This window comes from Parastagonospora nodorum, assembly GCF_000146915.1.
Source record: "Parastagonospora nodorum SN15 chromosome Unknown scaffold_3, whole genome shotgun sequence".
NCBI classification, from domain to species: domain Eukaryota; kingdom Fungi; phylum Ascomycota; class Dothideomycetes; order Pleosporales; family Phaeosphaeriaceae; genus Parastagonospora; species Parastagonospora nodorum.
The window spans coordinates 402850-417368 of record NW_001884551.1 but is presented as its reverse complement, the minus strand read 5'-3'; the positions used below and the strand labels follow the sequence as shown (position 1 = coordinate 417368).

Here is a 14519-nt window from a genome sequence, read left to right as displayed (position 1 = left end):
TGCAGTTGTAGTGTGCCCGATTAGTATTGTAATTGGAAAAAGAAACGTTTGGTGGCTCTTGACACGAATTTCCTCCACGCCAACACCTGATCATGATGTGCTCGTGTTCATGATCTCGATAGACTCCCACCTTGCACACTTGACCAATCAGACACGTAGGACCCTACACCCACCTGTCGCAGCACAATCCTGCATGCTTTCACACAACACACCCGCCCTGCCTAGGGATAAAACTACATGAGACGTTTCCAACGCGCGTCCAAATCACGGCTATTAGCTGCCTTGCCTCGCAACTTCAAAAGTACCCCAGCATCGACCCGGCCTCCAGGAGCCGAATGCGATCGGGTAAAAGGTGGACGAGTCACAAGTACCGATGTGTCGATGGTGCTTGCCGGACATGGGTGGCTTTAGCGGCAACGGGGGCGATATATCGAAACGAGGTTTTGGGAAATCAGCTCCGCGATTTGCTTTAAAGCGTGGGATGGAGGTTTGCATTTGCTGTAACGGTGGAGTTACTAGATATGAGCTGGGATGAAGGGGGAAGGGGGCCAATCGTTTGAAATGCTGTTTACGATGGGGGTGTGCGATGGGTGTGCTACGCTTAGTGGTGATCGACTACGTCTATGTCCAGGACCAGAGAAACGTTGCGCTTGGAGCAGATCTTCGATAAACTATATGTAGGTATCGGAGCGATACGATGGGGGCTTGCAGCTATGGCGCGAAGATTGTCGGAGAAATCAATACATCATGCAGGGCGCGCATGGCGCGGTCAGGTGGAAATTCGATGGAAGCGTGGGGTGCTTCGAATGATTTCTATGGGTATGTAGGGGCAGGCTGAGGGAGCACGTGTTGAGCATAGAGTAAATAAATTCAAGGTGTTGTACATCATCCTCGGTGTCACCTGTCAAACTACTTTTGATGCCTCCTGAAGGTAAATGTGGCTGCGTGGACACGTGAAGCATGCGTGAGATGAATGGTGGAGTTGTTGCACCACGTCTTTCATAAAGCCCGTGTGAAACAACCGCTATGAAATTGTATTCAATGTCTGAGGCGTGAATGTACTCGTAGGATGCGTCTGTAGCAAGTTGCGCGATGTAAGACTGGCCTTAGCAAGGGTATGCGCGTCACGTGGTGTGTCCGCTCGCTTGTTAGTCAGCCGCTGTCTCCACTCCCACGGCCATTTCGACCTACGACTCTTCAGCGACAGGAACTCTCCTTAGCACAACCACACATCCGACAAAATGGTACGTCGCACCACGCAGAAATGGTGTTCTGGATACAATAGAGCAGTCGCTGATTACATCTAGGCACCTGCAGCAACTGGAGGCAAGAAGCAGAAGAAGAAGTGGTCCAAGGGCAAGGGTACGTGATACCGCACCGCACACATCCAGCACATCCCCAAAACACGAGGCAAAATACCGGCAGCCTCACTGGCAACTTTTGATACACTCGCAACACTCCGCCTCGCTCCGCACACTTTCCGCGAATTTCGCCACTAACAGCCACACAGTCAAGGACAAGGCCAACCACGCTGTCGTCCTCGACAAGCAGACCAACGACAAGCTCCAAAAGGATGTCCAGTCCTACCGCCTCATCACCGTTGCCACCCTCGTCGATCGCTTGAAGATTAACGGCTCGCTTGCACGGAAAGCGCTTGCCGACCTCGAGGAGAACGGCCAGATCAAGAAGGTCGTGGGACACTCGAAGTTGAGCATCTACAGTATGTGATACCATAATCGTGGACCTGGGGAACACACGGACTGCCAGGTTCACATTTTCGAAACGGATGCTAACAACCACACAGCACGAGCAGTCGGCGCAACAGAGTAAGCGGCTCGCCTCGGACAAGTGAACGATTGTGGATGCGAGACACGGGTGCTTCTTTCAGCTTTTCAACGACATTCCTCTTTCCCGTCTACCAATCGGCGTCTTCATGATATGAAAGGGTCATACTACATTGGGCATGCGTTCATGGCGAACATGAATTGAGAGGACGGGCTCGGCTAAAGCACCGAGTCCGCGGCCAGGTGTCGGTTATGTATTGAATGAAAAAGATATCCGAACATATCGCTGTCTCATGGCGTGAATTCATACTACCAATGACGGTGGGACATGTGCGGAGAGAGACGCGAGGGGTCGATCAAAGATCAATCTATTGACGACGTTGTACCGCTGAGTTTGCAGAGTTCTACTGCAAGTCGTCTGCTAAGAGTAATCTTGATGTTGATTTCGTCGTCGCATCCAAAGCCAAGCAATCCCGCAAATACTGGAGTCAATCGTTGATGACTGACATTACCCCCTGGTCACTGCGCATCATAGTTTGAATAATACATTGCCAGCATTCGTTCCACTGTCAAACCAACAGGATAGAAATGATAATATTTTATCAACATATACACACCCTCCAGAGCCCCCACCTACTCGCCATACTTCCTAACCGGCCTACTCTTTTGTGCCTGGTCACAAAGCTTCCTCACGGGCATCTTCTCCAGCCAGCCCTCCGGCCTAACCACCTCCCCGACCTTCCTATATGGCTTCCCCCGATCGCCCCTAAATAGTTTATGCCAATTCTCCAGCCCGGCGACAACCTGCTTCTTCGCCTGCCTCAACTCCTGCGCGCGCCGATTCTTCTCCTCGCCGGGGGTCAGCGGCTTCCTGCTCTTCGCCTTCTCGATGACCTCGGGCGTCGCGTCGTCCTTCAGCTCCGGGTCGATGGGCATGTACGTCCACTCTGCGCCGCGCAGATCGGGCACGGAGTCTTCAGCGAAGCATCCGGTGATGAAAGCGCGCGCGGCGTCTTTGCCTGCGAAGACGTGGTACGAACCGCCGGGCCCGTAGGTCTGCGGAGAGATGGACACGTCGTAGATGGTGCCGTTAAGGGCGATGTAGATAGGTTTCGACGGGTCGGAGCCGTCGTAGGCGGCGAGTTGGGCATCGGTTAGGCGGACTTCACGTTGCTGCCACGGCCGATCAGCTCTGATACCTCACGTGCAATCGCGAATAGAGAAGGCAAGACTTACAATGAGAGTCTTCCACTCCCTTGCCCGCGTCCACCACGCGTTGTACCCCCACGTCATGCTCTCGCCGCTCGTGCTCAGGTAACTCAGCCCGGAGCTGAGGAGCAGCACCCCGCCGAGTATGCGCAGGACATCGAGGACGGAGAAGCCGGAGGAGGTTTTGGCGGCTTGTTGTTTCACGGCGGCTTTGAGGTCGGCTTTTTCTTGCTCGCCGACGGGGTTGGGAGATGTTGCCGTTGCTGGGCTTGCGGTACCGCGCTGGTGTGGACATTGTGTGTGGTGTGGTGATGTTTGGCAGGCGGTGGTCGGATCGCGAGAGTGTCGTGTGCCAGTTTCACAAAACGCAGGTTCGTAATAATTGCTTCTACTATGTTACTATCATTAGTTCTCGTGGCATGTGTCAATCCTCAAACACGCACGCGTACCTTCTGCGCCCAACCTCAAGATTTGAGAACCTGATTTTGAGACGTCAGACCTCGGAGGTTCGGCGGTGGCTTTGGAAAGTCTGGCCGAACTGCACTCAAATGCGACAACGTGTCCAGACGGCGCAACGGTAGCGTCGTGCAGCTGTTAAAGCGGAGATGATATTGGTTACCTATGAGCTGTGGTTCATTGGCTGATGTCATGGGATTTAGAGTTCGGCTATACGGAATTAGCTCCGTCCGATCGCAGTTGAGATCGACGTTGCAGTTGGATACACACACATCGCAACGACTGTGTTGTATTTGATGAGAAACACATCATATAATTGTTTGTGCGTGTGCTAAACACTTTATGGTGTACAACACAACTCTGGCTTGGCGTATGATACAGAACTTGAAAGCAGTACCCTCACTCATTCCCGGGCATCTGCTTTCCACTCTTCTGGGCCTGATCCAGCATCGATACACAACGCAGAGACCGTACCGCAGTCGGGGACCCTACCGGCGGTGGTTCCTAACTATCATTGGTGGCCCGTACCTCAATCTGAGCCTCCCGGTCACTCTTAGGGAAGACCTGTTTGAGGCCTGCCTGGAAAACGCCCACATTATAGTCAATGATTGCTTTTTTCTCAGCTGGATGCTCTTGCCCCATGATGCAGACAAGAGCGAGGTATCTAGCGGGTTGTCAGTAATCACATGGTTGATTGATGCACACTCGACTTACTTGTTGATCTCGCGCAGATAGAGATATCTGCTGCCCTTCTTCTCCATGGTGATCAAGCTCTCTGCGTCGTTATTGCCAGTCTCGCTCTCGTCGGGCGCTTCTTCAGGCCTATCCCATCCGTAGATTTCGCTCACGTCGATGACGACGTCAATGTAGTCCGAGCATACTTCGTATGTGGCTATATCAGTAGGACTTGTATCTGTAGCAATGTAGATCTTGCTCATGATATCAAAGAGATACGCCTTCTCAATATTGCAGGCACCGCAGAGGTTATTCAGCAGAGCTTCCAAAGTCGGAAGCTGTGGTATGAGCTTTTGTATGACTTTGCTGAAGGCTTCGAAGATGGAGTGGTCGTATATGCTGGTTTGGTAGAAGGAGATCGGGGCTTGTTCGTAGCCATTGTCGCTGAGCTCGTCTTGTACGCGCTGGATGATGTCTCGGAACGTGTCGCCGCGGAAGTCGTCTGACAGACCGTCCACCTTGTGGACAAAAACCTCGATATTGATGTTTGGATATGATTGTTGCAAATTCAGAATGGTCATATTCAGTCGCTGAATTGCGTCAAGATATTCGTCCTGTGCATCAATCACCCAGATCAACGCTCCGATCTCTTCAAAGATATTGTCTGTGTCAAAAGCCGGGTCAAAGTAGTCCAGGTGACCGGGCAGATCCCAGACTTGGAAATCCATGAAGGAGCTAGGACAGCCGATTAGTATGTGTTTTGGTACATGGGAAGAACTTTGCATACTGCATAGACTCTTTCTTGATTCTGTAGGTCGTCTCCAGGTACAGAGTTTCGCTCGGGGGTAGCTTATGGAAGACCACACTTGAGATGGAAGACTTCCCACTCCTTTCATTGTACAGTGAGCTTCAGACACCATTTGCATGTGCGGGATGCTCACCTCCTCTGGCCCATCAGGAGCAACCGTGGCTTTCCATCGCCAGCCTTGCTGTTCGGCATTCGACCGGTGTGGTACTGTGGCGGAAATTCTTGGGGTGGTTGTTCGGCGTTGGGAAGATCCTGCAAGAAACGCTCCATTGTCAACTGTGCTCTTGGGTCCAACAATGACGAGCTTGCCGACGACTGTGCTGCGGCATCGTATGCGCCGCTTCCCTCCGCCACTCTGGCATTATGACGAGAACTCTCTCCTGCCAGTGGCGCAGACGGACGTCGGGCGATAATGCGGGACTCCATAAATGTGGTAGTGGTACAGGGTATATTGCTGAAACGAGAAACGCAAAAGAAGAAATTGAAGTGCGAAAAAACGCAGGGAAAAGTAATAGACGGTCCTTTTCACCTTCACCTGACGCAGGACATGGTGCGGTGCGGTGAAGCGTGGTACACTCTAAGAATCGTGCAGCAATGACGTGTGTGACAAGACCATATAATAGGAACAAGAGAATATACACGGCAGACGGCCAGGGAGGAGCAAATAATACAATCAGAAGCAGCGGTCTAGTTTTACAGGAGTGACACGCGGGAGGCAGTCGCCGCACTCAAGCCATGCAAGCACACATATCGTAGGGCTGAGGGGGGAGCGGCCAGTAGCGTCGCAGGAAGGCACAGAAGATGCAGGACGCGAAAACGAAACCCACACGTGGGAGAGGGCAGGGTATATAGCAAAAAGAAACGGCGTCTAGGAAGCCGGCGGATTGCTCACCTCCATAATCTGTCCGTAGCAGCTGTCTTTGCGGCGCACTGGCCTGCGGTAGTGAAATGTCTTGGGCCGCACGCGCCGTGCTCAAGCCCAACCAAATGCCGTCCGACGCAAATTTAGACCCGAGCGATCAAAAAAACCTCGCTATTTCCCTCGGATTGTCGCTGGCAAGCATGCAATGATGACACTTCTGGCGGTCAGTGCTGCCAGCAGGGCTTCGGGAAGCTCGAAGGAAGCACAAAGGCGCATTCGACAAGCCGAGAGCTAGCGACAGTTGCAGGGATTTTCCCTACCGGTATGCGCCCGGTGAATGGCTGGTGCCGAAGCGTCCAACAGAGAGCACGAGTCGCTGCGGGATTCGAGGTCTCGTCGGGGCGATAGTGGCACGGTGTCGACCATCTAGAAAGGCGGATGCGGTGGGAGAAAGCGTCACTCTCTGTCGCGTGCATCCTACGTTCGCTTAGGGCAGGAGATCTTCAGGCACCATCCTTCGGGCTTCAGTCATCACCACCACCAACGTCAAACTCACCACGACTGCCAATGGGAGCCACTGCGTGAAATGAGCGGAGACCGTCTCCGTCAGCCAGAGCTTCCCTGACTCACGTGTACACGGAGAGCACATGGGAGGCTGGCTAGTACTACGCGGATCTGGCTCCACGTCCCGGGTCTCCTAAACAGCTTGTCGTACGTCATATCAGAGTCGCACAAAAGCTGCTATTGGAACTGTCGTGACCATTGTGTCGGCGCAGGTATTCCAGGACTGTTACAGATGACAGCTGCAAGAACGCAAGGATGATTATTTTCGTTCGCCCCACGTGACACGAATATGATACCTAGGTACCCAAATCACAGTCATCCTGAGTTCAGTCGAAGAAGGCATTTTGCCTTGTATGCTTAGCGCTGGCAGCCACTCGAATTGGAGAAGCATCCTGCTGATATAGCCACCATGTCCGATCACAGAGCGGGTGCAAGACTGATGGTATCACCAATGATAGCAATGCCAAGTCTGAGCTGCGTCGCCTTGCTGCTCATGTGCTCAGCTTACTGCGCCTGCAACGACTGTAATAGTCACATTGTCATATATTCTAATGGAACCGGCAGATAGAACAATATACTTTCGCAACTCACCTCAGCTTGCAAAACGCTCGGTCGAAATATCGAACCTTCAGCCTCATGGACCAGTCGGAAGTCGACGCGGTCCGGAGGCCGGCCTTCGCATACGAGCAACTGGAACGCCCCGAAGATTCCCTCCGCCTACTGGACGTTCTTCCGGACCCTGAGCATGGTCTGGTTCACGTGGAACTTCGTGAGTATACAGAAAAAGAGAAAGCCCAGTATCGATGTCTGTCTTATGTATGGGGCTCGCCGACCAGCAAGAAGCACGAAATCGCACTGAACGACTGCAAATTCACAGTACACAACAATCTCTCTATCTTTTTCTGCAAAAAGCGAGTCATCAATTTCCGTGCACTCTATTGTGGATCGACGCCATTTCTTTCAATCAAGAGGATGCCACAGAAAAAGGAAACCAGGTCACTCGCATGGCAGATATTTACAGTGGTGCAATCGAGACTCTAATATGGCTCGGGGATAAGCCACACCTCAATACAGCACTTTTCCTGATAAACCATTCTCACGATACGCCCGCAATTCGAGATATTCTGCATCCGCTTGTGCAACTTCATAGTGATCCATACTGGAGTCGTGCCTGGGTTGTTCAAGAGATTGTTCGTTCAAAGAAGTCAATTATTCATACTATGGAAGAACACGCTCCCTTGGAACACGTCGTAGTTGCTATGAGATCTCGTGGCTTTGCTGAGCACACGATACATGCGATAATGCCTCTCAACCCCGTATCCCGTTTCGACATGTGGCAAGACTAACATGCCATACAACCCGATGGGGACGGCCTAGGCCTTCGCTGGATATGGGACGTTCTATATCCACTTTACGATGCACAGTGTACAGACCACCGAGATCGCATATACAGTATAATCTCTTTGGTCAACGGAGGCAAAGACTTCGAAGTCAAATACACGGAGCCATCTATCAAACTCTTTTGGAGGGCTAGAAGGTACTTCGATGCTTGGGCGCAACCAGCACTTGTTGAGATGCTACGCCGAGCATTGCGCCTTGAGAAATCCGAGCTGAAACCTAGTCTCGAGAACCATACAGAAGATGGTCTAACCGTCCCGCTTGATGGTACGGTCATCCGAGCCCGAAATTCGCCCCCAGGAGCAAACTTACACTGTGATGATACGGCATGCAATCAATATAAAACGTTGGGTCGAATACCGTGCTCGCACCACGACGTATTACTATACCCAAGAACACATAAAAACTCAGGATATTGCTTGACCTTCACATGCGTACATATCTTGCTCTGCCCAACCGTAAATTCCACTAACGGCGTCTTCGAAATTACACTTCTTGCTGGTGCGCGGTTCACCAACCGCGGCATGTTCAATAAAAGGCTCGCCGTCACGACATTACAACAGCATACAGCAAAAGGCCGGCATAAAGTTTCCAACTGGTGGTAAGTTGAGAGTAGTATCAAGAGAAGGATTTTAGAGGGTCGGTGGAGGCTACGAATCCTACCAACGCTGGCTATTGATCTGAGCGAGTGCGATACAACGCTCTATAGTCAAGTGGATCTCCCGAGTTGATGCAGTGAACTACACGTTCGTCTCATGAGTACACCCGATGCACCTTTGGAAAGCTTTTCCTAACCCCGCTCAAATATACTTTGTGGTGAAGCGAATATGAAACATTTGACACGTTACTGTAGTCGCGCATGAATGACCAAATGGAGCGCGCAATGACACGACACTGGGGAGCGATTGACAATTTGTCAAGGCCATAGCCTGAGAGCAAGCAGAGTTGGTATCATCTATATAATGCATGTTTGGTAGGGTAAGAGTGGGGCAAGTGTGCGCAGCCAGCACAACATGGACATTGCACATCAACATCATATACAACCCAACTCTGGAAATATTCTACATTCGACCATAGGACGATGAGAACAACGCATCCCGTTTGCTCTGCATCATTTAAGCATCGTACCGGAGGGTTAGTAGTTAAGTGGGTGACCATTAGCGGATCTCCTCTGTTGAATGTTTTTGTTGCATTATTTTTGGCCTTGCCTTAGTGCGCTCCCTCCGCCGATTATTTTTTGGTTCTTTCCGTCTCTTCTTCATATTAGGTTAATGTCTTGCATCTTCGTACCGTTGTTTGCTTCACCGGCAAATCTGTACCGCGTAACCCGCTCTGTTGGTCTTAGAACGGCTGGTACCGACATAACTGCCAATATGCGACACTTTTGCTGACACTAGTACATATCTTCCAGCCTCAGTGAGCAATAAGCTCCGCTGTCCTGCCCAAATTCCAGCATGAGTCACTATAGCTTCTGCATTGCCGTTTATTGCAGCTTCTTCTAGCTCAGCCTCATCTGCTATCAATTCATTGCCACCATCGGCACCGGGTACCCGCCAGTCTTTGTCCTGTGGCAGTATAGTAGATCTCCAAACAACGGGTTCAATCTGGAATAGGAGTTTATTTATCATCATGCTGTGCTGTGCAGTTCATTCAGGTTCGATTTACCTTTATGCTTGAACTAAGCCTGTCACCCATAGCGGCATCACAAGTCGTCTGGGAGGGGTAAAGACTGTTTTATTTTTACTAACAAAGGAGACTATGTAAGGAATGACTCGCAAAGAAGTTCTGGCGGTTTAGGGATAGTGAGTGTCGCCAACATGAATGACGTGACTTGTCCGCTTTCGTCTCATGCGGAAACTAGGAGCAGAGCTTCTTAAAAACCTTCTGCACCTCCCCAAAATCCTGATAAGAGTCCAGCCACACCGCACCGAGGATCGCCTCCACGGTCGAGGCGAGAAGTTCTCTCGGAGCTTCTCCTTGTTGACAAGGGTTCTCAATCATATATTTTTTAAGATTCCAATTCTCAGCAACCTTTGCCAGTCGCTCGTTGGTGCCAACTTCCACCACTCGCCCATGCCCCTCGGCTAATGTTGTGTCAGCAGCATGTACATAACCAAACCTCCACCATACCTGTACTTGTGCCACTTTCGAACCACTCGTCAAGTACAGCAAGGCGCAACACAGCGTCACCAACGAGAGCGAGCCGCTTGTTGCCCTTTACGGGCCCTTCAATGTCCTTATTCGAAATAGGGGCCCCTGAGGCCAGGAAGGCTTCTTTGAGTAAAGTAGAGTCATGAAAATGGTAATCCACACAGTCTTGGATGGATTTGAAGGTTGTCATGGTCTTTTACTTAGCCCTGCTAAGAGTAAGTAAAACACAAATGTGACAGTTCAGTTCGTGCCTAAGTTGTGTTTAAATACTTTCTCATGCCTCTCAATCTAGTTTCCCCGGCCGCACGGCGTTATTGCCTGTATTCTGTTCTCTTTGTCTACCAGCCTTTCGGCATGATAGTGATTTGAAACATGCGAGGAAGGCAGCCCGAACATCTGACTTGAATCCAGCCCTCTTACCCACGCTAATCTGTCTAGAGCCCCCAAAAACCAGCTCTATGCTCATGGAAGTCTTTTCATTCGCACTAACTTCTAAATGTACGTGGTCGCAAGGTTATGTTTGCGGCTATAGAGTACTGTTTGCGGTGACAGAGTACTGTTTGCATACCGGAGAGCATTCCGGAGCAACCATAGGCCCTTTCGAGATGCCGTTCCTACAGTGAGTGTGCTGTTGGCGAAAAAAACGATGGCTGGTATGTCCTAAGAGGCTACATTCTTATGGTAGGACGCGGTGGGCGCCCTGTTGACTTTGTTCCCACACGCATATCGCTGATTGATACAAACCCAGGTACAATTTGACCAGTACTCTCATTAGGAATCCACAAAAATAGGTGCATCGGCGATCACCAGGCATTCGATCGATGACCCACACGCGGAATGATCTGAAACGGTCTTTTTATTGACAGAGATGAATGTCGGCTTACATGCGAAGATAGATTTTAGGGAATTGCAGCATACATATCGATGATTTGTGAGGTTAGCAAGCAAACTGATTTGGGTAGCATATGACTATCATTAGTGGCGATATACGTATCCTCGCCAGCTATGCATTGGGGAATATGCAAGTTTGTTTACTATAACTAGCCTTAGGAGAGTGGGAAGGTGGCATAGACCTGGTTCTCGCATGGTCGTTTCAAATGGATGCTGACCATGTGTCCTCAGCGGCCTGCCTTTGCACAAAGATACCACGTATTGTCAATATCAGCATGAGCATGAGGCTTAGAAATTTGGTGCATCCTTCGCCTATAGAAAGCAATTATAATCATCAGCAGCAGCATATCTAATTTCATCTAGAACATATTCAGGAGCACTGATAATATGTTTCGCATTCGCATGCCGTCATATCAATCCCAATTGGTTATATCTCCCTCTGTAAGTGTGGACAACAAAATCCAGATGCGGGTGCAAGAGGGTAAGAGAGCGGTGTCGATCTATCCTTATGAGGCATGAGATCCTTGAAGGATTGAGCTGCAGGTAAGCCATGAAATTGTGCTACTGTCGTTCGCCTCGGAAGTATTGCAGGTGCAACAGGGGGTGCAGATAGCTACTTCCTCGCTTGCAGCAAACGTAACATAATCTAGAGCACTCGGCTCATTTTGCTATAGGATGTATAATTTGAGTTTAGCGATTAGTAAAAATAACTTGGCAGTCGAAATTACATACAAGATGATTAGCGATAGATGCTGGTGTTGACAGGATTTAATTTGATGCCATACCCTGTTCGTAGCTGAAGCACAACTATCACCAGAAGCCAAGAATATCAGAGCTATCACAATGTATTGCGTTTCGAACTGAGCAAGATAGTCTGAAAACGTCAAGACCTTCATGCAATGAATAGCAGCCTGGTAACCCATGAGTCTTACCCTGCTACACACGGAGCATGAGAATTTCGATCATACCTAGTGTAAATTTATCGTGTGCACAAAAGTTCGTGCAATGTGCGATCAAATCTCTTCCGAAGTACCTGGCAGTCTGAATCACCAAACCGAGCACAAAGCGACACGATTTTGCGGAGCGATTGAAAGTTTATTCAGGACCTTAACCAGAGTAAAAGCAGTATTAGTCTAATTCACAATCAGAGGAGCCACATTCATATGGTAACGTATGTGTGGTGTGGAAAAAGTGGGGAAGCTGCCGATACACAACCTCGGGATCACATATCAACACCATATACCACTGCACTCCACCAATCTTTCACATTCGACCATAGGACGATGAGAACAAGGCATCCCGTTCGCTCTGCATCATTTAAGCATCGTACCGGAGGGTTAGTAGTTAAGTGGGTGACCATTAGCGAATCTCCTCTGTTGAATGTTTTTGTCACTCTATTTTTGCTCTTGCCTTACCACTGCCGCAAACTTCGACACTTTTCTTTTTTAGGTTGATGCCTTGCGTCTTTCTATCGCTTTCTGCTTGTCCATTCATCATCTCACGCCTGGACTAGCTCGAAGACGTGTTTCTTGCTTCCTTCATCTTTCCAAGTCTGAACTGCTTCGCCGTTCATCAAGCCTGACACATAACACTCTCCAACAAATCTGAAACCATTATCTACAGGCCGAAGAACGTAGGGTACCCTACCACCAAATAATATCCCGATTGCATCGCCCTCCTTCATGCCATCGGGTCCAACGCCCATCAGCCCATTCTTAGTCACGAAGAACCGCCTGTCGACGCAAGCCTGCACAAAGATCTCATGGAATCGTCCTGGATCCGAACGCTTTTTCATCAAATATTTCAGGCGACGAGTCCGTGACGTATTGAGAGACAATTGCGCATGCTGTGCGAACCATTGCAGAGCGTCTTCTTGGAAGCTGGGTTCCGTGCTGAAGCCGGTGACCAGCGTCTGGATGAAAGTGCTTGAGATGCTCCCATTCATATTTGAGTCCGATGTGTGAATAGACTGCGAAAGATCCCATGCCGCTCTCGCGAATTCGATTTCCTCCTTGTACGTCACGTACCCAAAGCCGTAGCTAGCAAGTTTGTCGCCGTAGGCTGTGATTACATCCGCCTCAACTCCTTGCAGTGATATTGTATAAGGATTTTCGCTGATGCCAACCTGGAGTGACTGATCTCTGCTTGCATTGTGTGTGTCGGCACCCTGCATTATTGAAAGTATGTTTGAGGCTTTGTCCTGGCGCCAGTCAGGAACCCATGAAGGCCAGTCTGGTTCCAGCGACTTTCCCACGTGAGAAAGTACACCAAGATGTCCGTACTCGATGATAAGAAATATGGCGATGTCACGATAGACCTCAGCAACGGTTTTGGTCTCTCTATAATCCGGCTCTAGCAGTTGATGAAGGCCATTCTCTTCCATGTATGCTAATTCTTCGGCAATGCCAAACGTCGCATACACTTTGTCTTTGGGGTTTGTGGCTTGCCTGGTGCGAAACTCGGATAGTAGATCTAGGAGCGGAACAGTATGGTTAGGCCGAGAGCACAAAGTCCACACGGAGACAGTTCTGGAAACCGGTAAGAAGTGCTGTTGATCTCGCATCTGATATCTTAAAACTGCTGGCATGGCATACCCTTCAGACTGGAACCAAACCGCTGCTTCGCCGATAGCTGCCCATTCGATTTCCCAGTCGCCAATTAGCACTGTTGCTTTGCTCGCAAGTACTGCCTCTTGCACTACCCAAACTCTTTCAAACCAAGCATTGGTGAAGAACTGGCGTATCGTATCCCACTCTGGCGCATCAGAGTTCGGAAAACCGTACACCGTATTCCGATGAACTGAATCTCCAACGGGTCTGAGTGTTGCTAATCTGTGTTTTGGTCCTCTAGCGTTTCGCAGGGCCTGCGCGATGAAAGAGAGCGAGATGGGGATCCGGCCGTATGCACCGATATGGCCAACACTTCTAAGGTCTTTTGTCTGAACAAAGTCTGGTGGTTCTCGGTCTTCGTTACCGAACCATATGCTGACGCCCGAGGCGTGTGCATATATCTTGCCCATCATCTTGACTTGATTTGCTCTCTCATTGTTGTCATCCTGATTGATACAGAGTGCATCCACCCATAGCAAAACTTCTCCATCTCCAGTATCATCTGGATCACTTTCGTGTCGATTTCTTGCGAATCCGTTCCATGCATTTCTATTCGAACGCAGCGGGTGATCTTCAGGCCAGCGGGGAACCGATCGCCACCCTGGGTAGCGTCGCAGATGCTTCAGTGCGTCAGCCAGTTGCTTTGTGATATCTTTCTGAACGCCGTTGCAGATTATAGGACTTGTACTGCCTTCTTTGCCCCAGACATATGAGAGCGCAGTGTATGGCGGTGATTCAGCAAGGTCAGCTACGGTGACGAACGCGCATTCTATGGGCTCTGAGGGAAACCCCGGCTTGATACAGAGAAGTCGGATAGAAGTTCTATCAAGTGGTTGATAAAGCCGTTGTAGGATATCGAAGGGTGCCATCGCACCATGCGCGTCCGAGGAATGGCGACGGGATGGAACAACCAGGACAGAGGGACTGTAAATAAAAAGCGCATGTATAGATTGTTACCAGAACCGTGAACTCTGTATCACTGAGTTAAATAAAGATATTCTCAGACCAATGAGCGGGTGTTTATCAATGTCCAGCTGAAGTTCCTCCAAGGGGCCGTGGCAGGCTGCAGCCAAACAGGAACGCACCCTAGCCGCCTGCCAACGTCATTCCTT

The 14519-nt window shown here is 50.0% G+C and overlaps 5 protein-coding genes across 5 annotated transcripts; 2 read left to right on the top strand and 3 right to left on the bottom strand.

Annotated features, from left to right (window-relative positions):
* The first annotated feature begins 1219 nt into the window (after window positions 1–1219).
* Window positions 1220–2066, top strand: SNOG_02030 (hypothetical protein). Its single transcript, XM_001792597.1, has 4 exons — window positions 1220–1244; window positions 1308–1362; window positions 1511–1720; window positions 1805–2066. Exons 1-4 carry the CDS (start codon window positions 1242–1244, stop codon window positions 1828–1830), a joined length of 294 nt encoding a protein of 97 aa, XP_001792649.1. The 5' UTR covers window positions 1220–1241; the 3' UTR covers window positions 1831–2066.
* A 1678-nt stretch (window positions 2067–3744) lies between these two features.
* SNOG_02029 (hypothetical protein) lies at window positions 3745–5202 on the bottom strand (the record flags this gene model as incomplete). The annotated part of the gene is made up of 3 exons (XM_001792596.1): window positions 3745–4113; window positions 4164–4859; window positions 5066–5202. 3 exons carry the CDS (start codon window positions 5200–5202, stop codon window positions 3954–3956), a joined length of 993 nt encoding a protein of 330 aa, XP_001792648.1. The 3' UTR covers window positions 3745–3953.
* Window positions 5203–6767: 1565 nt separating this feature from the next.
* On the top strand, window positions 6768–7704 carry SNOG_02028 (hypothetical protein; the record flags this gene model as incomplete). Its single annotated transcript, XM_001792595.1, has 3 exons — window positions 6768–6800; window positions 6923–7234; window positions 7354–7704. 3 exons carry the CDS (start codon window positions 6768–6770, stop codon window positions 7702–7704), a joined length of 696 nt encoding a protein of 231 aa, XP_001792647.1.
* Window positions 7705–9613: 1909 nt separating this feature from the next.
* SNOG_02027 (hypothetical protein) lies at window positions 9614–10097 on the bottom strand (the record flags this gene model as incomplete). Its single annotated transcript, XM_001792594.1, has 2 exons — window positions 9614–9840; window positions 9887–10097. The coding sequence occupies 2 exons, from the start codon at window positions 10095–10097 to the stop codon at window positions 9614–9616; spliced, it is 438 nt and encodes a 145-aa protein (XP_001792646.1).
* Window positions 10098–12296: 2199 nt separating this feature from the next.
* On the bottom strand, window positions 12297–13820 carry SNOG_02026 (hypothetical protein; the record flags this gene model as incomplete). Its single annotated transcript, XM_001792593.1, has 2 exons — window positions 12297–13245; window positions 13393–13820. 2 exons carry the CDS (start codon window positions 13818–13820, stop codon window positions 12297–12299), a joined length of 1377 nt encoding a protein of 458 aa, XP_001792645.1.
* Window positions 13821–14519: the final 699 nt, after the last annotated feature.

Coding starts and splice junctions, on each gene's coding strand:
- SNOG_02030 (XM_001792597.1), top strand. Junction 1,363..1,510: donor GAAGTGGTCCAAGGGCAAGG/GTACGTGATACC, acceptor ACAGCCACACAG/TCAAGGACAAGGCCAACCAC. Junction 1,721..1,804: donor CTCGAAGTTGAGCATCTACA/GTATGTGATACC, acceptor ACAACCACACAG/CACGAGCAGTCGGCGCAACA.